We start from the raw sequence: 22,291 nt of genomic DNA on the forward strand, positions 1-22,291 counted from the left end.
CTGATTGTGCTCTTGTACTTCTTCGCAACCTAAAGCCCAAACCATGCTTCTGATTGATCCAGATGAGACGGAACGCTGTGCCCGACTCCTTGTGCCCAGATGCCTTGTAGGTTTGGCCCGAAGTCATCTGTGCGATAATTCTTCTCCGGCGTGTCCGGCTTGGAGCTCGTCGGTGTTTCGCTGACACCAAACACATTCGTCCACTGTTTGATAGTCTCTTGATAGTTGTTAGGTGAGAGCGTGCTGTCGGTCGACCCGTGCCACACTTGCATCCTCGGGCGAGTGCCGTTGTAGTTGGGGTACATGCCTCGCACTACGTTGCCCCATTGCTGGCCGCTCGCGCGAGACTGGCCTCCCGAGCAAGTGTTGTTCCAGGCAGCGGCTTGCCCGCTGGAAGAGACAAAGCATCCAGCCGGAACACCAGAGTACAGAGAGACGGCCGTGATGATCTCAGGATAGGTCGCGGCAAGTACATTGGACATCATAGCTGCCGTTTGTTAGCTGGATGCCACCAACTTTTACATTTACCCAATCGCTCACCTCCGGACGATCCACCTGTAACGAAAACCTTCGCGGGATCAATCTTGTACGTCTCGATAGCATACTTAATCATGTTGGCAATTGCGTTCGAATCACCACCTCCATCGTGGGTCAAAGATGCCTTGCTCGACACGTCCCAGCACTCTGTAGTCGAGCTAGGCCATACTGTAACGTAACCCTTCCTGTCTGAGCCCTGCTTCCATGGTATCTTGTTGTTCTGGAAGTACTTTTGTGCCGACGACTGACAAGAATGAATTGCGACCACGAGTGCATCAGTCTTCACACTATCGGGCTTGTACACCCACCTAGATCTAGGTCAGTTCCATTGAGTACAAAAATGCGGAAATTGGTCGAGTCAAAGTACATCTGAGGTTTGGCTTTGGCACTGCCCCCGTAATTGGAAACCTGCGTCAATTGCGCTGCCCACACCGCAGAAACACTGCTTAGCGCCGTAACAAGAACGTTCAACTTCATTTTTGCCTTACAAAGAAATACCCTTCTTGTTGGTCAGAAGCAAAGGAAATCCTCACTCTTTATTTCCCTCCACATACCCATCAATCGCGCCGCCGATCGTCCCATACAAGAATCTCCAACGCCATTCGTGGGATTCTGAATCTCCATAGCTCCTCCCATGGATAGCACTCTAAAGAGTCCGAACCAATGTTCGAGTGCTTTTGTCAATTGCTACGACATATTTTGGTTCAGGCTAAAAGACAAGGGTTGTCGAAATCAAGCTTTCTATCAAGCATTTCGTGGCAATTTAGCCAAACTACCGAGCCAGATTAACCTCATATTCGTCTGTCTATCCGCTCGGATCGATAGGCACAGCCCATCACATGGCAGGAGGCCCCACAAGACGATTCTTCTAGACGATCCGTAAACGACGGTGCCACCTTTTGATTCATTTGCGTTGTTGTGCTCGAGGTAGGAAGTAGATCGGAATCCTAGCAGATCGACGCCTCATGCGGACGTATACGCGTGATTGCTTCATTAAGGATTGCCTGCGTGTGGCGCGCAACCAGCAATCTATCCCCGGATTGGTGTTAATGAGTGTGTTTCCAGAAATTCTTGTATTCGGTCAAAAGGTTCAGGGTTTTAGAGTAGTGACACGTGGAGACGAGCTTGAGGGGGGAAAGTGCATCAGTACAAGATGTTCCCACTCATATCGTGAGCGTTTGGTGCAGCGATGTTGTAAAGTCCTTGGAGCATATTGTCGGCGAGACTCGTGTAATGTTGACGTAAGTGGTTCAGATTAACAAGAATAAATCAAGCAAGGCTGTTCAGAGCTTCGAGATCGCTGGTCTCTTCTTGGATTGCTTGGTACCCTTCCGTGGTGTTAGTCTTCTCTCTCTCTCTCTTTGATGCTCAAGTTGTGGCCCCTGAAGACGATGTATTGACCTGCTCGAACAGAGCTAAAGTTAAACTACCTGGCCGCGATGTTGCAACTATACTTCACAGCGGTGGCATATCTCGCACAGCTAGCCGCAGCACACGGTGGCGCCCTTAACTACACCGTCGGCGATACCTGGTACGCAGGGTAAGTCGTCTTCTCCACCAACTTAGCCTCCGATTCACCGCTAAACCAACCCCAAGCTACGATCCCTTCGGCCCCAAGGACCAAGACGATGCCCCCTACATCGTGCAACGAAAATGGATCACCAACGAGCCCATCTTCGAGACCACGAACGCCAGCCTAGCCTGCAACTTCCCCGGTAACCCCGCCCGAGCCTACATCCCCATCAACGCGGGAGAAAACATAACCGCCGTCTACAACACCTGGGTCCATACCGTAGGCCCGATGATAGCGTGGCTCACGCCGTGCGCGAATAATGACTGCTCGACATTCGATCCGGCGGGCGCGGAGTGGTTCAAGATAGGCCAGCAGGGGCTTCTCTGGGGCACCATCGAGGGCGGCGGGTGGTTTCAGAAGGAGTTTTCGAGATGGGACGGCTCGCCGAGCTTGTGGAGTGAGAGGATTCCTGAGACGTTGAGGGCGGGGAAGTATCTTGTTAGGCATGAGATTATCAGTCTGCATTCGGCGCACAAACCACAGTTTTACCCTGAGTGTGCGCACTTGGATGTGAAGGGGTCGGGAACGGGGTTTCCGACGAAGGAGTTCATGGCGAAGATACCGGGTGTTTACTCGATGGATCGTAAGTTTGCTGTCGCGGATGAATGGCCTAATGGGAACTCATTGTTTGCAGAGCCAGAGATCAATATAGATGTGTATGATCCGGAGATATCGACGAAGACAGTAAGTAATGTTACTTTGCTAGGTGGCCATCTTGCTAAGATCATGCAGGAATACAAGATCCCAGGACCTCTAGTTTGGACAGGTTGAGCATCGCCGCTCCTGGCACATCCTTAGCATCATCTAAGTAGTGGTCGAAGAATTAAAGCAACCCAAAATTAGCCATCGTAGCCAAAGCGTATATTGTGATCACGGGTAGAGTTCAATGATTGAGCGTCAAGCTATCCACAAAAGGTCGATCTAATAAAAGGCACGGATGATTCACGGCACTGAACGAGTCTGATACTGGCGTTGAAACTGTGTAGGTGGTATGAAGTTCAGATTTCAGAAATGATAAGTCTTACGTACAGGGCGAGGCCTTAATGACTATCTCTTTCACTCATCTGTGCCGCTGGCCTTCCCCAAGAGTTGATCTACCTTCTTCTCGAGGTCAGCGCTGATAGCACGTTCAAGAACCTGAACAAACGCTCTATTCTCTGCCCTATCTTCCTCTTTGTTCGGAGCGTCTAGTGCGTCCCAATTGTCCTTTATCAAGTCTCTTAAATCCTCCGCCTTCACCGGCAGTCCCAACTTGCCAAGAGCTTCGCTGGTCCGCTTGTCAATGAATGGAAAAACCTCATGCCAAAGCCACTGGACCCGTCGATAAAAGATGTCTAACCCCGTCGGACCAAGCCCCTTGATACTGGATCGAAGCATCTCCCGCTCTTTCTTGACATTCTTCTTGGCGTCTTCGCGAAGATTCTTTAAGTCGTTGTCCCACTCATTGGTCGAGATGGCATCCGCGACCAAAGCTATCTCTTCCGCAGTCTTGCCTTTGTGCTGCGTTCGGGCATCTTCGAGAGCTTCGTGGATCTTTTCCGCGCCTGCCTCGCGAATTGAATCTGCGTCCTTGAAGGAATATGGCGGATTGAGGATGGTGCGTATAGTCCTGAGACCCAATCGATGGGAAATCGGACGCGAGAGTATGACCGCGCATATGAGTTCCTCGAAAGGAGACAGGAGGTCGGTATAAGTAATAAGATCCTTGTCTTGCTCTTCGAGGAAGCGGCATTCGTCCTCTGGTCTGCAGAAGTCTGCGGATGCTTCTGAGAGCAAGAACTTAACGATCTGGACCTGAGAAGGACGTGGCTTTGTCTTGGAGGCTTTATTGGGACCATCATCTACATCGTTCCTCTTCCTCTTGCGTGAGTTCCTAGAGTCGTTTGATTCGTCTGACTCTACTTCCTTCTGGTCCGTCACCTTTGACTCTTTCGGGTTCGCCTCCGACTCTCGTTCGTCACCTTCTTGTCCTTTCCGAGTCGAGTTCTTCGGTGGCATAGTTCAATATTATTCAAATACGATGTGAAGCAATTGACAAAAGGCCGGCGAGGTCAAGGTAGAAATACATGAATGCGAAGTCTATGACGTTGGGTGGACCCTGAAAGTACCCCTAACCGAATGGTCGGGTTGAGTATATAGACCATGACCATTAGTACTGCAATAGATTCTTGTGAAAGCAACAACGACGTTAGTGAGCTTCAATACCAATGACAGCTACGAGGACGTTCAAACATTCACCAGGAATACGATCTGCTATACAGGGCGGTTACTGCACGTGATCCAAGCCAAGTGCGGGCTACCCAATGTAGCAATGCGCTCTTCTTTATGGAAGCATGGCGCTCGTTACCCACGCATGGTAGGCGTCCGTGTTTGGAGAAGAAGGGGAGGATTGGATATGGCGGTAGTTACCGTAAGCCTCGGAGTGATGAGGAAGGTTTGGATGCATAATCTATTCATGAAGCCTGCTCCGAGCAAATTCTTCTCTCCGAGATGCCTTGGCTGTCCTTTGGCGAAGCTCTGGGCGCAACAGCTGCATATTGAAGAGCATTGGAAGGCATGGGAGGTCTTGCATGTGTTGCGGCCTTTTAAGCATCTCTCCAGCGACATCGGCTAGGTAGCTTGTATGCATTTGAACGGGACGGCTCGTTTCTACGAAGATATATGGCGTAGATGGCGTAAATGGTAGCTTTACACTACAAGTACGAGGTAGGGATAGGTACTGTAGGTCGGAGCATGCAAGTGAGCATTTTGTGCGGTGGAGAAAACCCTGGGTTGGTTGAGGTGACACATTTTTTCCGGGGGGTTGCGTATCTTCATAGCCACATTTACTCTAAGTATGTAGCGAAAGCGACCGGTGCATGCCCTTCAAATCATACCGAGTACTGCGTAGCCCCGAAGAGGAACGACACGATTTAGAAGACGATGGTGCGGGATGGGATGATGGAATATAGACGGGAGGGTCGCCCTAGGCGGGAGGTGACATCAGCCGAGGCCAGGATTTGAGTGCAATACAGCCCACATGGCGCAAAGAAGAGTCTCTCCGGTTCGCTCGTTCGCTGAATTCTCTCGGGCGCATCTCCTTTAGCTGCTTGGGACGGGAGACCTTGGAGGGAAAAAAAGCCACGGGCTTGCCAATTGCCTCGTTCATTCCGGACCCCTCACCCCACTTGGTGGGGAATCTTATCAGATGCGAACAATCAAAATCTTATCAGATTACGAGACGCATACGGGATTTGAAGCTTTCATTGGACATTCTCACCACCTATGGAGCAACATACTCTAGACTGGTCAAGGGTGAGCGTTCAATCCGACTGCGGACTGCGGACTGCGGGGGATATCGTCATCACGGAGGAAAAATTCTGATCTACCCACCCTACCTTGGTGGGAGCGCCATGAGGGGTACTTAAATCTTGTCGATCTCCGCGAAGAGGCCATGTTCAGCGCTGCTTTTCCTTTCTGGCCGACGTAGTCTTCCGGTCTCCTTAAGCTCCATTATCTACGCAAGTATCACAGGGTCAAGATCATAGCTGTGGTGGAAACCAAAATGGCTGAGACTCAAGAGAAACTCACCATTGCCAGCCTTACGGCCAAGGTCAATGAGCTCACAACAGAGATCAACAAGTACATCGAGGAGAAGAAGCTACCAACGCCTACTCTCAGCGCAGATAGTGAACAATTCTTCCCAGAGCTGTCGCCTGACCTTTTCTTCAAGCGACAAGTGCTTCTGGATGCATTGCAGGACCTGACCATGCTGGTCCAGGGGCCGAGCGAGAGCATCTTCAACTGGGTTGCCCAGGTTAGTAGCTGCTGCTATAGAAAAGTTACCAAACGCCTGTAGGCTAACCACCAGAGTTACAGGCTCCCTCCGACCTCTCATCCCTCAACGTCCTAAACCACTTCAACTTCTGGGACGCGGTGCCTCTCGACGGCGACGCATCCTACGCCGAGATCGCGGAGCGCGTCAAGCTCCCAGTAGACGTCGTAACGCGCATTCTGCTCCACTCCACCAACGTCAACCTGTTCGCAGAGACCAACCCAGGCAAAGCCAACACTCGAATCAAGCACACAGCGCGTACTGCCGCGCTGGCGAGGAGCGAGGGTCTCCAGAGCCTCGTCCACTCCGCGCTCGACGAGCAGACGCCCCCAACTTTGGTCCTGAAGGACGCACTGGAGAGATACAATGTCGGCAAGAAGCAATTGGCGACAAAGCAGGAGGAGACCGCCTTCGCGTTGCTGCACTCTGGAAAGCTCTACGAGGGCCACTCGTCGCCCTGGGAGTTCCTCGAGAGCGGTACGGGATGGCGAAGCAAGAAGTACACTGGTTTCATGAGGTATCTTAAGGATATCTTCAAGCTAGACAATGTCATTCTTGATCTCTGTGACTGGAAGGCCGCAGGCGCAGCACACGTGGTCGACGTAAGTAGCATTCCACCTCCACCTATTTCCTCCCTACTGACATTTCGCAGGTTGGTGGCTCCGCCGGCCACGACGCCGTTGTCCTTGCGAAGACATACCCCGACCTGAAGGTCACCGTCCAGGATCTCCCCAACGTGGAGTCCGAATTCGACAAGTACGTGCCCGACGAGTACAAGTCGCGCGTCACGTACTCGGCGCACAGCTTCTTCAACGAGCAGCCCGTCAAGGACGCCGACATCTATGTCTTCAAGATGATCTTCCACGACTACACCGAGGACAACATCGTGCACATCCTGAGACAGCTCACGCCTGCCTTGAAGCCGGGCTCCCGCGTCATCTTGCTTGAGTACATTGGCAACAGGGGCGAGTCGGAGATCGTGCTGCCCAAGTCGATAAGATCGTGGGGATCGGGCCCGGATCTGAGGTTGATGGCGCTCTTTAACTCCACGGAGAAGGCTGAGGGAGACTGGAGGAAGTATGTCGAGGCTGCGGATAAGCGCTTCGAGGTCCAGCCTTTGAAGACAGATGCTCAGAAGAACTTCTACATCATCGAGGCTGTTTGGAGAGGTTAGATTATTGATCACTTTCTATAATGAACCACGACACCAATAGGGATGATAGTATAATGTTTGAAATATTTATTTGTTTGTTATTTCCAATCTAATTTTCTTTAAATATCTATTATTGAGATTAGGTCATTAAGTATTTATAGAAAGATGCAGAGGCCGTTTGGTTTCTCGTTATAAACCGCCCGCAGAGAACCATGATTAAATCCAAAACCGACTAAACAATCCCGTTGGTATAAGGTAATAACAATTTCCTGGCGTTATTTACACGTAAAAAGGAAAAGCGAGTGAAAATGAAAATGCAAATGTTTTTAGCTTTTGCGCTACCAAGGTGTCGATGGTTTCTCCTTGAACCAACGAATACTGGAAGCCCTGGAGGAAGGAGCTGAGCTCCACCTCTCGGGTGCCAACCTTGGGGTTCTTGGTGGTGTGGACATGGCGTCCACAGTGGCACCGAAGGTCATCTTCTCCTTTCCGAACCAGAAGCTGGAACTGTTGGAAGGCAAGATGTTGCTGTTGCGAGCGCGGTAGACGGGGCTGCGGTACTTGCCAATCCAGAGCATCTGTTCATGCTCGCGGAGGTAACGATCGGCAGAGAAGTTGTTCAAGACGTTGTCACGTCCCATCATACCGAGCTTACGACGATGCTCCTTCTTCTCGTACATGCGGTCAGAGATCTGCTTGACCTCCTCGGGGGATGGGTTGGGATAGGAGAGGATAGGAGCCTCAACACCTGGGGCGTCCTCGGCGTGTACTGCCCAGCGACCAAGAAGAGCCAAAATGTTGATTTGAGCACGAGCGAGCGACTCGGAATCGTTGGGGGGAACGACTTCACTGAACTGGTCGCCAGTCTTGCCATCAGTAACAACGCAGAAAGAGGCACCGACATCGGTACAGACGACCGGCACACCCGTCAAGGCGGCTTCACCCATAGCCAAAGGAAGACCCTCAGAGATGGAGGAGTTGAGGAAGACCCAGGCATCTTGCAAGACAAGAGAAGCATTTCCAAGACCCTTGAGAATGCAGTGATCTTGGAGACCCTTGGAAGCGATCAATTCTTGACATTCAGTTGAGTGACCGGCAGCGCGCTCCATGTCTCCGTAAATGTGTAGCTGGTAGTCGCTGAAGCCCCACTTGTTGACAATGAGATCCGTAGCCATGATAGCGTTCTTGATGTCCTTGACGAATTGAATATGGGACAACATGACCACGGTAGGAGTGTCAGTCTTGATCTTCTTGATAGGCTCGAATTTCTCCATGTTGCAGATACCGTTGACGACAGGGTCGATCTTGCGGGCGAAGGTCTTGCGATGCTCGAGAGCACCCTCAGCAGTACCGAGTTCGACTTCCCAGCCAGGATTGAAGTAAGCAGCGCAAGGAAGGACAACGTCTGCGTGATGCTCGAGAAGGACACAGGAGAGATGACCCAAAGACATGAGGGAACTGTTGACGAAAGGCATGTCGAAGGAGACGGCAGAGGACATGAAAGTGGTGAACTCTCGGAAACTGATGCAGTGATCCCAGACGTGGAGAGTGACATTGCGCTTGACTTTGCAGAGAATACCGTAGGTGGCACCAGTGAAATGGTGAGATGCTTGGAAAACGTCGGGAATCTTCTCGGGGACGGGAATGGAGAAAATGAAGAGATAACGATGCCACATGTTCAAGGCTTGATCGAGTTGTTGCATGGTTGGCTTCTCGTAATCCCACCACTCAGAAACCTTGAGGGTGTCCTCCTGGTCCTCAGTGAGCCAAAGTTCGCGCCACACAGACTTGACGATGTCGCTGTTCCAAACCACGTTGTAGTTACGGGGACCCTCGAAGTAAGTGTTCAGGTCGACCAATGCTTTGGTGGCCTCTTCGATGATTTCGCGGGTAGGGTGGAGAGCGCGAGCGCAAGTAACCAAGCTTGTAAGAATGGGAATGAAGTTCTTCTTGATATCCTCAATGCTGGTATCGTGGGTCCTTTCAACGATTTCCGAGTCCAAAGTGTTGCGAAGGACACCATGGGTAGGGTTCAAGAAATCCAAACCCCAGAGAGGCAGAACCGTGAGAGACTTGACATTGCGCTCAATCTGGAAACGTGGTACACCGTAGTCATTGGCAGTTTCAGCGACAACAGACCATTTGATAGTCTTGAGATCGTTGACCATATCACGACGACAAGCAGAGACACCGCCAGGTTCGTTGGGCCAAGTGGAAGTGTCCATAGCGAGAATGTGGAGTTCGTCATCGCTATCCTGCATTTGTCCGCTGAGTGTCCTGGTATTGATGGTAGAGTCACCACCCTGTCCGAAGCTGTAGTAATCGGCAATCTTGTATGCGATATGTAGCCAAGCAGAGATCTCGGGATCGACATCAGTTCGTGCCATGATGGTATCGGAATGGGCGTCAAGGTAGGCCTTTGCGCGAGAGAGAAGACCAAGATCGCGGTTTCGCCAGTACGACTTCAAGATGCTGTCAGATCGCACGAGATCCTCGTCAATCCACCTAGCAGTGATAGCATCGAGGTCTCGTCCATTCTTCCAGAGCTTCCACAGTTGGGTGCGAGCGTGAGAAGTGGAAATTGGGTAGCGCTTGACGTTGAGACGGAGAAGACGGGTGAAGAAGTTGGACTTGACGGAGGAGAAGGCAAGGACAGGGTTGTCGCTAACGAAGGAGCACCTTTCAGGCTTCTGCAAGACATGGAACCAATCATCCTTGATCATAGGGGGAGTGTCGATGGTGTTACCGTTGAGGGTTGTCGTGATCTCTGGGTGGAACTTGTGCTCGTAAGCCCATGAAGCGTGGTAGACGTCGGGACCCTGGATGAATGTAGCTTCAGTGACCTTGGTGAATGGAACCCAATCATCCAATCGCTCTGGATGATCCCGAGGAGGCATACTCCACATGATTCGAATGGTCATGTGGGGAAGGACGTACTCGCCGCGAAGCAATTCATCATCGAACTTAGCACTCCTGCGGTACCAGTAGGTGAATTGAACGGGATCAGAGCTGCGGAAAGTGGAACCGGTGGTGATGTAACCTCTCTCATCGTACTGGACAATCTGGCCGTGAAGGTCACCCTTGACGCATTGACGCTGGATAGGAAGCTTGGAGCGTTTGTTGTTCTCGGGATACTCATAGGTGAACATGTTGATAAGCTTCTCACCGCGGTACTCCTCGCGTTGGCGAAGGCGGAACCTCTCTGCATAAGTGTTGACTGCAACGAGCTGCTTGGACTCGGCTGGTTCGCTGTCGTGTCGTCCATTGTACTGAGCCAGGCGGATGCTGCCGTCAGACTGAGCAGTCCAGAAGCAAGTGGAAGGACCCTTGAGGGACTCAATGATGACACGATTGCTCTTGAGAATGGTCTTCATTCCCTTCATGTTACTCTGAAGCTGCGCAACATTCTTGCGCCTGTGGAAGAGGACGGTGGGGATGATGATACCTTGAAGGAACTTGCAGAACGACCAAATGCCATTGAGGAAGAAGGTAATGGGCCAATGAATGATCCAGGCCTGATCGCGAAGCATGTAGTCCAATTCACGTTGGTACTCTGGATCCGCAACAAGCGCAAGAATCAAGAACTTGATGCATGCATTGAAGATCTGGCGAGAGCGTTGAATGAATCGTTTTGTGGCGGGTGTATCAGGCGTAGTGGGGGTGATGAGCCTCTGGTAGTCAGAGTTGATACTTTGAGCGTCAACTTCCTCTTCGTAGGGACCATTGGGAAGGCCAAATGCCTTGGCGTATGCATCTACAGAAGCAGCCAATGTGGCTCCAAGGTTGAAGCGAGCAACGAATTCGTCAGCACCAATGCGATCCTTTGGAGAAACCCTGGATTGGATCCATTGCTCCTCGTCGGGGCCAAGGGGTTGATATTGTCCTGCGCAGCGTTTGAGCAAGAAGGCCCTGATTGTGCTTGGCAGATCGTCCCATTCACGTTCGCAATCAACACCGAGGAGAAGATACTTGAGCATTGTCACGTTGCCGTTGCTGACAACCCGGAGTCGCTCAGGTGCAGACGACTCGATCTGGCGCTTGATTCCCTCAGGGAGGTTGAAAGTCTCGAATTCTGCCTCTTCAACAACGAGAAGACTAGAGAGCATTGCGTGATCGTGCGAGAGACCAAAGTGATGTTCGCAGGAGGCTTGAATGAGCGCTTCAGCGATGATCTTAGCGTTTCGCTGGATGTTCATTGTCCATGCATCGTTGACCAAATCCTTTCCGAGAGCAACGTAGATGTGGAGGCGGTTGCCCTTCATCTGGGTAATGGTTCCAAGCTTCTGATCAAGTTGGGGGAAGTGTCGGGCTCCAACGAGTTCCACCACGGTTTGTCCGTTGTTCCAAAGCTCAATCGTCTTTTGGATCAATTGCGATGCGGTTGGGAAAGCGGCCTCAATTAGGTAAGACTTTGCGGATCGGCTTTGGGGCACGAGGTGATCGACAACCCTAGCGCCGGGGTGCTTAGAGGGATTCAACGTAAAGCGCTGTTCAGCATCAAGATCGCCGAGATTTTCGAAGGCCTTAGCCAAGGTAGCTTGGGAAAGCTGAGGATAAGGCTCAAGCGCACTGCAAGAGTAGGAGGTAGCGACCTTGGTGTCCTTTTCTGTGCTCTCAGAAACGTCAACCGATCGAGACTTCCAGAAAATTGGAAGACCGATGTCGGAAAGGAACATTGAGTGGATGGCGGCGACCCAGGTACCGAAAGACAAAGCGACGACTCCACTGTATGTCCACATAGGAAGAGTCTTGTGGAGAGCAATTCCTACGGGAAGACCAAGGATGGAAGCCCAAGCAAGACACTGGGCACCCTTCATGCCGCAATAAATCTTGTTGTACTGGTACCATAGCAAACCGGTGTAAGCGCCGAGGTATGCAAGGTACAAGATTGTAGCATTCTTGGAAGTGTTGAAAGTCCACATGAGCGCACTCGTGATCGCAATACCCCAGATGTGCAAGAAGAAGAACTTGGCGAGATTGGTCCAGTAGAGGATGCGGCGAGCCTTCCGGTCATTCTTAGTAGCTTGTCGGAGGAACTTGACTGATGTGATGGGCTGAATTGTGTTCTCGTTGGCAGCCGTCCAGAGGGGCTGGGAGACTGCATCCAGGGAAACTGCACCAATGAGATAGTAGCAGAGACCGAAACCGACAGCCAAGCGGAACTCTTCAGAGCCGGCTGCAGACAATCCAACGAGAGCTCCACCAGAGACAAGGGCGGCCCATTTGTCAAGAAGAGCGACAACGAAGTAGAGGATTCCAGACCACACATCAGCACCGGTATGGCGCCAATGGAGGAAAGCACTGTGCAACTTCAAACCCTTTTGCATGTTGGTGATGTTCTCGAGACCTGCCTTGAGGGTCAAGTTCCAGGTGGGGCTGTAGGCCAAAGGCATTGCGGTTCGCCTGTGACGGCAGTACCAGGACATGAGGAACTTGGTTGACTCGTAACCTCCAGAAAGTCTGCTGACGAGAGGATCTTTCGAGGCTCGGGTCCAGAAAGCACGGTTGGCGTCCTTGACAACGGCAGCATGTAGCTCCTTTCGTGGAAGGCCAGTGGCGCCGAGTCCCTTCAAACCATCGCCAGACTCGGAGATTCCGCGCTGCTTTGCGTACCAGCTGACAACTTCGGCGTCGGTGACAACGGGAATGTTGAGGTACCAAGTTGCCCATTGAGACATGATCTTACGAGCACCGAAGAGGAGAGAAGCCAAGAATGTTGTCAAGACGCAGACGTAGACAGCAATATCATGCTGCACCCAGATCGTGAGCACCGGTGAGATGAACAGAATGGGAATGCAGGCCATGATGACGGAACGACCAGACTGGAAGCTTGAGCCAGGGACCTGGTAGATAGAGAGCGCAGAAAGCGTCAGGAGGTAGGTCGAGAGCATGGCAAAGTAGAAGACGAAGACCAAAGCATTGAGAATGCCCTGGGTGATACCAGCAACAAGAAGCGAGAGCGAGCCTCCGAGAAGGATGAGGGCAACACCAGCGACGAAACGGGTGAGCACAAACATGTTCATCGCGGGGAAGGCACTGGCGTAGATGTAGTAGCAACCTCCGGAAGAAATCCAGGAACCAACAGCACCGCAGACGAGCAAGGCCAACATCAAAGCGGTAGTGGCCATGGTCTTTTGCATGGATGTCATGAATGTAGTCAGGTAAAGTCCGCGTCCGATCGTTGTAAGCAACATGATATCGATGAGGGCAGGCACAGCGAAGATACCCAAGAAAGTGACCTTGTAAACGGAGGACACCTCTTCGGTACCGTACTCGGGATCAGAGTCAATTTGCATGGCAGCGTAGGCAGTCGGTAGCTCAGTGTATCCATCCTCACGCGATGGAGGCTGGTACTTCATGTAGTATGCTCGGTAACGGTCAGAAATGATCTTTCCGAGGACTCTAGGCGTAATATCGAAGAAGGAATCGCAACGCGAGCCGACGGCGAAATTCTCAGCGAAACAAGCTGCCTGATCGGTGGCGTGGTTGGGGAAGGCATTGCGGTCCATGACCTCTAGGTAGATCTCATCGAGAGCAAGCTTGCGGAAGGCACAGAAGACGGCAAGGGCGAAGAGATCAGCACCGGCATCAATGTGTTCGGCCTGGCAGATGGCTTGCAGGGTGGTTCCAAGCTGCTCGTAGGTCTCGCTCTCTCCGTTCATGAGGATCTCATGGAGACGGGAATCGACCTCACGGAAGAGTTGAGTAGCGACAGCGGGGTTAGGGTGCCAGAAGCCCTTCTCGTGGAGCCAAGTCAAGCGGGACTCGACAAGGTCCTCGGGTGACAAATCACCGCGGAGATAGGCTGTGGAGTTGAGGGCACGCAATTGAGCAAGGGAAGGAACGTCGATCAGCTGGTACTCGCAGCAATCGCGAATGCGAGTGAGGAGGAAAGAGTCATCGTCAGACTTGACAGTGAGGCGTCGGCGCAGGAGAATGGCCTCCGTTGGTGACAATTTCTGAAGATCGTTGACAATGCGTTCGGGCAGAAGCCACTTCTTTGAAGCGGTACCACTCTGCTCAGCCAAAGCGACCTCACCCATGAAACACTCGGTGCGGGTGCATCCACGGCTGGACAAGAATGTGTGCAAAATGGCGCTTGCGCGGTCAGAGGCAAAACCAGAGAGGTAGATGTTCAAACCACCAGAGCTGGCATCTACATCGTAGAGACCCCAGAACTGAACATCGGAGCCGGTCTGGAATCCGGAGTGAAGTCCAATGAAGACTTGTAGACGTGGACCATAGGTTTCATCTTCGGCGGAGAGGAGGTTCAGGAGCTCGTGAACAGCTGAGTTTGCGCTGGGGGAGAGGGCCCTGGAGCTTTGTCCCTCGACGAGAACTTCGAGCTTTTGGCGGATTTCTTGCAGTTCCTCGGGCTTGACAGGGTTGAGGAGGTCGAGATCCCTCAAGTTGCGCTGAGCCTGGAGTAGCTCGGCGAAAGCGTCGGCAGTAACATCGATTCCAAGTTGGAAGCAGCCAAGTCCGGTGAAATCGTCTCCCTGGGCGGAGGTCGACAAGGGGTTGGTCTGAGTGTCCTTGAGAGCCTGGGAGTAGCGAGGAGGTTGGTCGGCTTTGGCCTTTCCAGTGCTGGACCTGTTGGCGGATCCGGGCAAAAATCGGAGCTTGGAGTTGAGGTCGGGGATGAAAGAGTGAAGCGAGTCGAAAAGATGAGCGTTCTCACCAGTGCTGGCGGTAATGACATCGTTCTCACGCCAGATGTTGTGGGCCTTCATGTTCTTGTCTCCCTTCAGCCACATGAGGGCACCAAGCGGTTGTTCCGTAACGGTCTGAGCAGCGGCAATATCAGCATCGACGAGAGCGGAGGTGGTACCAATCCAGGGGAGTGCGCTGTTGAATCGTGCCCAGTTGAAGCTTCGCTGAGTAACAGCGTACTGATGCTCAACACCATCGTCGATAGTCTCCCAGGTCATGACGGGTGGGCCGTGTGGGACTCTTTGCGCTGCAACAGCGCGCTGGACGGTACGCATGGCCTCCATCTGATGGAAGTTCTGGCGGTCGCCATCGGATCGTGTGGTAGCATTGCGGTAGACAATACCCTGAATGGACTTCATGTTGATATCCAAAGCTTGACGCTCGGTGAGGTATACAGGTGGCGACATCTCGAGCCAGACTCCAAGGCCAAGGGCAGAGATGTACCTGACCAACTCGTTCAAAATGGGACCCTGGAAGTGCTCCGAGAAGTTGGCGAGGAGAACACCAGTGAAAGGCGAGTAAGCATCCTGAGAGCTCTTGAAATGTTTGGTGATGGCGTCGACCACGAGACCAAGAGAGCGAATGATTTCATCGCTGCTGGTGCTGGATTCGGACTCTGCAAGCGAACGAACGTTTAGTCGACCAAGAGTATGTACAGAGGTAGACTTATGCGAGTTGAGGACGTTGACGACTCCTTGCTCGAGAGGGTTCAAGACGACGACGTCCCATTGTGTGAGGAGACGAGCCTGAGCGGGGGTGGGAGGGCTGGAGAAGTTTCCAAGATAAACACCAAAGGACTTCAGTTCAGAAGTGGACTCCTTCTGAATAGACAGAGGCCTGACAGAGCTTCGCAGACGATTAAGGTAACGAGCAACTGCAGCAGGAACTGTGACTTGTTGTTTCCTCGACTGATGGAGGGTCGTGTTAGCAATGAGTTGAGGGAATGGCACAAGACTGGGATACATACCAGCCAATATCTCTTGACTGAGAGGAATGATCTGTAGAGCAGGTATAGTGAACCTAGGACAACACTTGCAAGTAAAAATGATGCAATGACCTTGAAGCAATGTTAGCATCATCATTTCCATCCCAAGTGTCGTGGTCGTGTGGACGCACCTTGTTCCACCAAGAGCCCATCATCCTCTCCCAGCCGATGGCTGAGAGACCCAAGTAGGATTCCTTCATGGTTGAAGGACAATAAACAGAACAACTAACAAAAGAAAAGGAAAAGGTAACAAGAGTAACGAAAGGATGGAGAAGCTCTCCAAGATACAGATATAGTTGTAGAAGCGAGTGTGGTAATCGGAAAGAACGAAACCGATCTTCAGCTCATGTCTGTCTAGACCAGATGCCCCAGGTCAGAGCTCAAGGCAAGAATCTTTTGGACCTTTTGGACCTTTTTGGCTGGATCTGCAGCGGTACTTTACAGAGGGCCGAGAATATGATCGGAAACCCCTAAAGCCAAATCAGTATGTGACAGCTAGCTCGGCGTTTGGGCGAGGCGCCACAGGCTATGGTGCCACTGATCGAGGCCCCTGGCTAGGTACAAGCGCGACGACACTAGCGCAAACTTTCAGCCGTCCGTGATAAAGAGTGGGCTTAGGTCAAGCGAAACTTCGTATTGGTGTTATTATTAGGTTAGTGAGATCTGTTGACCATAGTGAGCATGCCCTCGACGGTCAGCAGCGTTGCTTTTTCATGATTTCGATTTCAGTTGAATAGAGAAACCCACACCTCGCCGGCTCGCTGTCACCCTTCGTTGCAGCAACAATGGCAGGCGATTCTGATATTCCAAAGCATTTCCAGGACTGGAATACCTCTGAGGCACCGAAAATGATGCCGTCGAGGAGGACGACGAATTCCAAACCGTTCTACAAACGACCTTTGGGCATCGCGATCATCGCAGGAGTGACAATTGCGATTCTGATCGCGATCATCGTTCCTCTCGCCGTCATTCTACCCAAACGAGGACGAAAACACGATGCGACGGTCATTCTTCCCCTCTACATCTACCCGGACGAGACGAGCACCTGGAACCCGCTCTACGATTCGTATGTGCAACAATTGGAACTCCTCTAAAAAGCGCAGCTACTGATCTACAGTATACAGGTTGAAAGCAAACCCGCAGTTGCAATTTTTGGTGATTGTGAACCCAGCCAGTGGACCCGGCTCTTCGCAGTATCCCGACGAAAAGTACCAAGTTGAGATTGAGAAACTCAACGGCTACCCGAATGTGGAGACTGTGGGATATGTTCGCACAGGTTACGCTTCGAGGAACTTGACCGACGTACTGACGGAGGTTTCCACCTATGCAGGGTGGCTCTCCAAGAGCAATCTGACTGCGATGCATGGAATTTTCTTCGACGAATCACCCCATCAGTACTCCGCGGAAGCGGTCGACTTCATGCTCCAGGCAACCAAGGCAGTCAAGGAGAGTGGATTGTTGGGAAAGAAGACAGTAAGCGCATGGCACCTTTTCCTTCGACCCCCACCCAAATCTCGGCGAATACTGCAGCTTAGCAGTAGCGGGCGCCGGAAGGCAATCGAATCGCTATGACCCCACTTGCTAACCACTTTTCGTACGACACAGGTAATTCGCAACCCGGGCGTTATACCTGATTCACGCTTCAATGACACGAACACCGACATCTCCGTCGTTTTCGAGCAGTCGTTGGAGGAGTATAAGACCAAGGAGCAAGCTTTGGCAGAGCTCCCCAGCCACAGGTCTCAATACTCCTACATGGTACACTCAGTACCTCTCGAGGACAAGAGCACGATGCGTAAGTTCGTTGACGAATTGAGCAAGAAGGCCCAGTACCTTTTCGTCACATCCAATGCCGAGCAATACTACGAAAGCTTCGGAAGCGATTGGGCACAATTCACTGAGGTGGTGCCTCGATGAGGAGCAGCACTGCTATTGACGAGGCAAGGAAGGTGATTTGCGGATGTGATACAGGGGTGCAGAGACTGCTCTTGAGTCTTGCCACATGGGTTTGAGTCTATCAGCGTCCGGGCGTTTGTGTAAGGTTTAGCTTGTGCCGTAGAAGTAATAGTCCTGAAATACTAATCAGGATGTGCTGCAGGGGGTGTTTTCTAAGAGTAGTAAAGGCTGCAGGGGTGCGATAAGAACAAAAGTGTGGATTCGAGGCAGTCGATTAATGCTGAAAGGGTTTCGGTTTGGGTAGACTCATCGTAAGATAGTAAGGCCGGGGTCAGCCACAGATTGTTTTGTTCATTGTATCATTTTTACTTCTTCATTATTCTTCCCTTTCGATCTTTTTCCTCAAAGTTCTTACTCGGGCCGTTGATGGTGCGACCATTGTCAGTGTTGGGCCTAGATATGGGCAATGTTGGTTGAACTTGACACGTTATCCCCTGGCAAGTGTGGGCTGATGCTGTGTGCTTGGACTGCTTGGAGTGCTTGGATTGCTTGGACTTCTGCAGCCAGTAGAAAGGTTGAGTGGATGACGGCACTGAAGGGTGGGTGATGCAACCGACGTGCCAGGTAGGAGCCTGGAGGGGAGGGGAGAGGTAGGGGCATGCCACAGGCGTTTCGCTGAGCAGGATCTGGAATCACAGCAGAAAGGGGAAAAGCAAGCGGAAGGAAGCGATTCATGGCGATCTAGAGAGTGGGATGGGAGGCCGCCACGGTGGGTAGGTCAACAAGGCGAACAAGGGGGGAGGCGTGGTTGAGGGCTGCTGTGGGAGCTGTGCAAAGGAAGCGATTGATGTCGCGATAAGCTACGAGCCTCCTTATTTTTTTCCTTCCAAGGGGCCTTATGTCATCAAAGGGACCGGCGTATGTGGCGCCGCATGATCGCTGGGCCGGTCGGTCCGTCTATACCCCATCAGGGCGAGGCTTTACCGTTTTCCGCCACAGACTACCCGTTCTAGTGACAGCCATCAGCCATCAATTTTTATCCTCGCAGATCCGCGAATCATCTCCCTGGTGGTTGTCGGAGCAAAGAATTGAAATCAGCAGCCACTAACGGTTTTAGGGACACCTTGGACCAGGTACCAGGTAAGACCGGGTTAGGCGCCCGACTTTTGCTTCCAATGGCCTGTTACCACACACTCGCTAACCGGATCCAAGGCCATCCCGCGGCCCCGATTAGTGGAATCAGTGATAGAATCATTGAAACGTGTATCACGATGGACCCCTGCATGTACCCCTGGCCATCGACTGGGGTATCCCCGTCACTACAGCTCTGGAACCTTTTTTTGGCTCATCGCTCGCCTTTCTACTTTTTTTGTTTTCGCTCCACTCGCATTGCTTCTGGTCTCCTCTTTAGTACCACAAAGGAAATTGCTGGGACTGAGAGCCTTGGAAGCACGCGGTGAGCGTAAGACAAAGGTAAGTGCTGACACCGTGGTATTAATGCTCTCTCCATGTGCCGGCACTGCCATCACTATTAATAATAACGCTGCCATGAGGTTCACACCGTTCCATACCACCATGCCTACGTGCGTACGCTGTCAGTACCGGTGAGTGTCCACGCACCAAGACACGAGGGATCCTCCGCCTTGGCGTCTAATTCGCTTGAGTCACTCGTGTTTCGCGCTTGAAGGCCACCACAGGCCATTGTTGTGCCGGAGCCCGTCCGCACATCCAGAGAACTGCTGCGGTGCGGCCGACAGGACAAAGTCACAACAACGCAGCAGAGCGCATCCAGGCGCTCAGGCATTTCACGGCACCGTGAGTGCCACAGCGACGCTGGGCGCTTCCAGCCTCGCGATGGACCCTGTAGTAGTCCGTACCGACTCAACAGAGTATTCGGTTCGATTACGCGACAGCCAACACCCGTAATGCAGCATCTTTGAGGCGAAGACCGAGACCGGTTTGGGTCTTGGCTTGCCTGGCTGAGCTGATAGGAGCTGAGGTGGTCCTTCAATCGCCCAAGCAGGAAACGATAGCGTCATGCAAGCCTTGCAAATTTTCCCTTTACGGCGACGACGGACAGCGAGGCTGCTCCTTAGATCCCGATCCAGAAAGGTGTCGTCAACGACACGTCAAAGTTCGAGATGGAACGAGATGGAACCCGCATCGCCAAAGTGCTCATCACGAAGCAAATCTCTACCTAGATCCATTTGCTGCTCTGCTTCTGGCCAGCAGCCAGCCTCGTGCTCTGTGTCTTCTCGTCTTTGCTCTGCCGGAGCTCGTTCCCATGCACAGCACTGTCCCACCACGTGGGCCCAGAATCTCATCACTGGCCTTAGTCTCTCTTTTGCGCTTTTGCATCCTCAACTTCCCTGTGATCCTCCCATTTACGGTTCACGCTTCATGTTCCGGGCACCTTGTGCAGTTCGCGCTTGTCCCAGTAGCTCTCGCTGTCGCGCCCCGACTACCCTTCCGGCCCTTCCAACACACCCGAGGCATCAACAAAGACTGACAAGTCTCATGTCGCTCGTCGACCCCGACTGCCGTCGGATGATGATGGCTGGCTGGCCATGAGCAGATTTCCATCATGTATGTGCATACTATCGAAAACGCTTCGATAGCCTCTTCATAATTCAACCCTCGCCGATTGACATCTCGCTCTCGCCGATGGCCAGCCCTTTACCGCCCTCAGCACCAGCTCTTCTATCCCATCATTCTAAGCATATCATCATCATTTCGTGCGAATAGTGTATCAAGTACGTTCACCCGTGCAGCATGACTGTGTTGTTCTCCAAGCAGAAATAAATGAACCTCACATATACCCCGTTCGCCAAGCGAACAACATGATGCCATCGCTGACCGACGTGCTGCAATTAATGGTCCTGGACCCCAATGCCTAATTCCTTCGACCCAAAAAGTCCCCCTGCCCATTACCCGCATCTGCCACGGTGAAATGCCTGTACATAGAATTTTGGCGAGCACACCACACTTGCATACAACAATGGGTACTCCGCTTATGCCAGGCAAGGCATTCATATGTATCTATTCCATTAATATGTTACTATAGTGAAATTCTATGGTTCATTCCGAACATGCTACAATTGCTTGCTGATCTCAGAGCCACATTTGGTTCCGGCTTCCGATGCCCAGAATTGATGACCATGAAGCTGGGTACAGGTTGCGCGTCTTCTGCTGCTGCTGCTGTGCTGCTGCTGCCGTCGATGCTGCCAATTATTGCCACCTAGGTGCATGCATGCATGTTGCTACTCTGCGTCGGGTTCCATTGCGGCAATGAAGTCGTTCCAGCTCTCCCCAAAGCTCTCGTAGAAGTCGTCGACCAGATCTGTGGCAAACACCCAGCGACCCCGCTTGCGTAGGTCGCGGACCGCCGTCTGGATCTCGTCCTTTGGCACGGCAGAGATCATGAATGCAGATCTAGCATGCTCGTAAGGATACTCTCTGAGTCGTTTCTGGACCTCATCGCCTCGGTACCGTTCGTATGGTTCTTCAGAGGTGAAGATCACGTCCGGGCCAGGATCTGCCAGCCCAGCGTCGGGGGGTGTACCTGGGTTGTGGAGAATCTGACGAGAATATAGGGTTAGCGCCGTTGACGTATCCTCTAGGCAATCGCCCAACAGGGCCAACGCAGGCAAGAAGCGGAAGGACGACCAGCGTCTGCCTCTTGGTATTCTGTGCGCGCAGAAGGCGAGACTCACCAATTGCTTCTCCAAGATACCCGGCGTGGCCCGAATGTGCTTATGGACAGCTTCCAAATAGAGGGCCCGGCCGGCCGAATAGTGGTTGGGAGTCTCGTCCACGAAGATGCCCTTCACACCCAGACCCCTCTGGTCGAAGTCTTCAGCCCAGCCAGCATACCGATCAATCTCTTCGCAGACATCGTGCAGCGGCTTGCGACAATAGTCGATGCGGATGTAGCCCACTGTGTACACATTGGGCAGAGCATTCAGCTTAGGAACTTCCCGTTCGTAGTCGTGGCCTGGTAAGGGCTTGTCACCGGGCCCACTGTTTGGATTCACTACCACAAGAAAGTCGACGGCCGGGTGGGCCGTGATCCTATAGCCCGGACGAGAATGGTTAGAACTTGGATGGAGGCTGATGGTAATTTGGATGAAGATGATGATGAAGAGATGATGCGATGCGAGGCAAGACAAGGCAAGACAAGGCAAGACAAGGCAAGACAAGACAAGCACCCCGCCCCGCCTGGGACCGGACCTCTGGTACAGTTCAAAAAATAAACAATGGACGATGAAACAATAAGCAGTGAAACAATAGACACTGCAGCATCGACGGGGAAAGGCAGTGATACGTACGAATCATACAGGGGTCGCCACGTCTCATCGCTCAAAGGATAAATGTAAAGAGGCATGACTACTGTAGCGCGAGGCTCCGTAGTCTGTATTTGGTCGGACTCCATTCCTTGTCCTTCGCTCTGCGACATGTTGCGACAGCAAAACCAACAAGGGATCTGGCGGTGATCGGATGGTTGTCAGTCAGGTCAGAGGTGGGCTGCAAACCAGCGGAGGCGATTGTGCGGATCTGGAAAGGCGGGGAGCGATCGATGAATGGTGTTTGCCGATGTTGGATGCAAAGGAAATTGCAATT

At 52.2% G+C, this 22,291-nt stretch overlaps 9 protein-coding genes across 9 annotated transcripts; 4 read left to right on the plus strand and 5 right to left on the minus strand.

The window, feature by feature from the left end:
* Window positions 1-29: 29 nt before the first annotated feature.
* On the minus strand, window positions 30-1,014 carry BU24DRAFT_345458 (carbohydrate esterase family 1 protein; the record flags this gene model as incomplete). The annotated part of the gene is made up of 3 exons (XM_033523450.1): window positions 30-487; window positions 541-845; window positions 905-1,014. The coding sequence occupies 3 exons, from the start codon at window positions 1,012-1,014 to the stop codon at window positions 30-32; spliced, it is 873 nt and encodes a 290-aa protein (XP_033386017.1).
* A 945-nt stretch (window positions 1,015-1,959) lies between these two features.
* BU24DRAFT_389143 (lytic polysaccharide monooxygenase) lies at window positions 1,960-2,898 on the plus strand. Its single transcript, XM_033525032.1, has 4 exons — window positions 1,960-2,077; window positions 2,134-2,693; window positions 2,745-2,794; window positions 2,843-2,898. Exons 1-4 carry the CDS (start codon window positions 1,977-1,979, stop codon window positions 2,879-2,881), a joined length of 750 nt encoding a protein of 249 aa, XP_033386018.1. The 5' UTR covers window positions 1,960-1,976; the 3' UTR covers window positions 2,882-2,898.
* A 283-nt stretch (window positions 2,899-3,181) lies between these two features.
* BU24DRAFT_333390 (uncharacterized protein) lies at window positions 3,182-3,901 on the minus strand (the record flags this gene model as incomplete). Its single annotated transcript, XM_033523054.1, has 1 exon — window positions 3,182-3,901. A coding segment is annotated over one exon (720 nt), but the record flags the coding sequence as incomplete, so codon positions are not given.
* Window positions 3,902-5,171: 1,270 nt separating this feature from the next.
* BU24DRAFT_440566 (sterigmatocystin 8-O-methyltransferase) lies at window positions 5,172-7,213 on the plus strand. Its single transcript, XM_033530376.1, has 3 exons — window positions 5,172-5,906; window positions 5,969-6,526; window positions 6,577-7,213. Exons 1-3 carry the CDS (start codon window positions 5,655-5,657, stop codon window positions 7,096-7,098), a joined length of 1,332 nt encoding a protein of 443 aa, XP_033386020.1. The 5' UTR covers window positions 5,172-5,654; the 3' UTR covers window positions 7,099-7,213.
* BU24DRAFT_449306 (glycosyltransferase family 4 protein) lies at window positions 7,154-16,191 on the minus strand. Its single transcript, XM_033530935.1, has 3 exons — window positions 15,907-16,191; window positions 15,758-15,847; window positions 7,154-15,698 (listed from the first exon to the last, which is right to left on the minus strand). The coding sequence occupies exons 1-3, from the start codon at window positions 15,973-15,975 to the stop codon at window positions 7,416-7,418; spliced, it is 8,442 nt and encodes a 2,813-aa protein (XP_033386021.1). The 5' UTR covers window positions 15,976-16,191; the 3' UTR covers window positions 7,154-7,415.
* A 369-nt stretch (window positions 16,192-16,560) lies between these two features.
* BU24DRAFT_460699 (spherulin 4-like cell surface protein) lies at window positions 16,561-17,692 on the plus strand (the record flags this gene model as incomplete). The annotated part of the gene is made up of 3 exons (XM_033531835.1): window positions 16,561-16,841; window positions 16,900-17,248; window positions 17,381-17,692. The coding sequence occupies 3 exons, from the start codon at window positions 16,561-16,563 to the stop codon at window positions 17,690-17,692; spliced, it is 942 nt and encodes a 313-aa protein (XP_033386022.1).
* Window positions 17,693-19,219: 1,527 nt separating this feature from the next.
* Window positions 19,220-19,591, minus strand: BU24DRAFT_156234 (uncharacterized protein). The gene has a single exon (XM_033521326.1). It carries the CDS (start codon window positions 19,473-19,475, stop codon window positions 19,251-19,253), a length of 225 nt encoding a protein of 74 aa, XP_033386023.1. The 5' UTR covers window positions 19,476-19,591; the 3' UTR covers window positions 19,220-19,250.
* A 326-nt stretch (window positions 19,592-19,917) lies between these two features.
* Window positions 19,918-20,197, plus strand: BU24DRAFT_420732 (uncharacterized protein). The gene has a single exon (XM_033527548.1). It carries the CDS (start codon window positions 19,956-19,958, stop codon window positions 20,178-20,180), a length of 225 nt encoding a protein of 74 aa, XP_033386024.1. The 5' UTR covers window positions 19,918-19,955; the 3' UTR covers window positions 20,181-20,197.
* Window positions 20,198-20,906: 709 nt separating this feature from the next.
* Window positions 20,907-22,127, minus strand: BU24DRAFT_478809 (uncharacterized protein; the record flags this gene model as incomplete). The annotated part of the gene is made up of 3 exons (XM_033533047.1): window positions 20,907-21,249; window positions 21,385-21,901; window positions 22,000-22,127. The coding sequence occupies 3 exons, from the start codon at window positions 22,125-22,127 to the stop codon at window positions 20,932-20,934; spliced, it is 963 nt and encodes a 320-aa protein (XP_033386025.1). The 3' UTR covers window positions 20,907-20,931.
* Window positions 22,128-22,291: the final 164 nt, after the last annotated feature.

This window comes from Aaosphaeria arxii (genome assembly GCF_010015735.1).
Source record: "Aaosphaeria arxii CBS 175.79 unplaced genomic scaffold BU24scaffold_3, whole genome shotgun sequence".
In the NCBI taxonomy this organism is placed as follows: Eukaryota; Fungi; Ascomycota; class Dothideomycetes; order Pleosporales; genus Aaosphaeria; species Aaosphaeria arxii.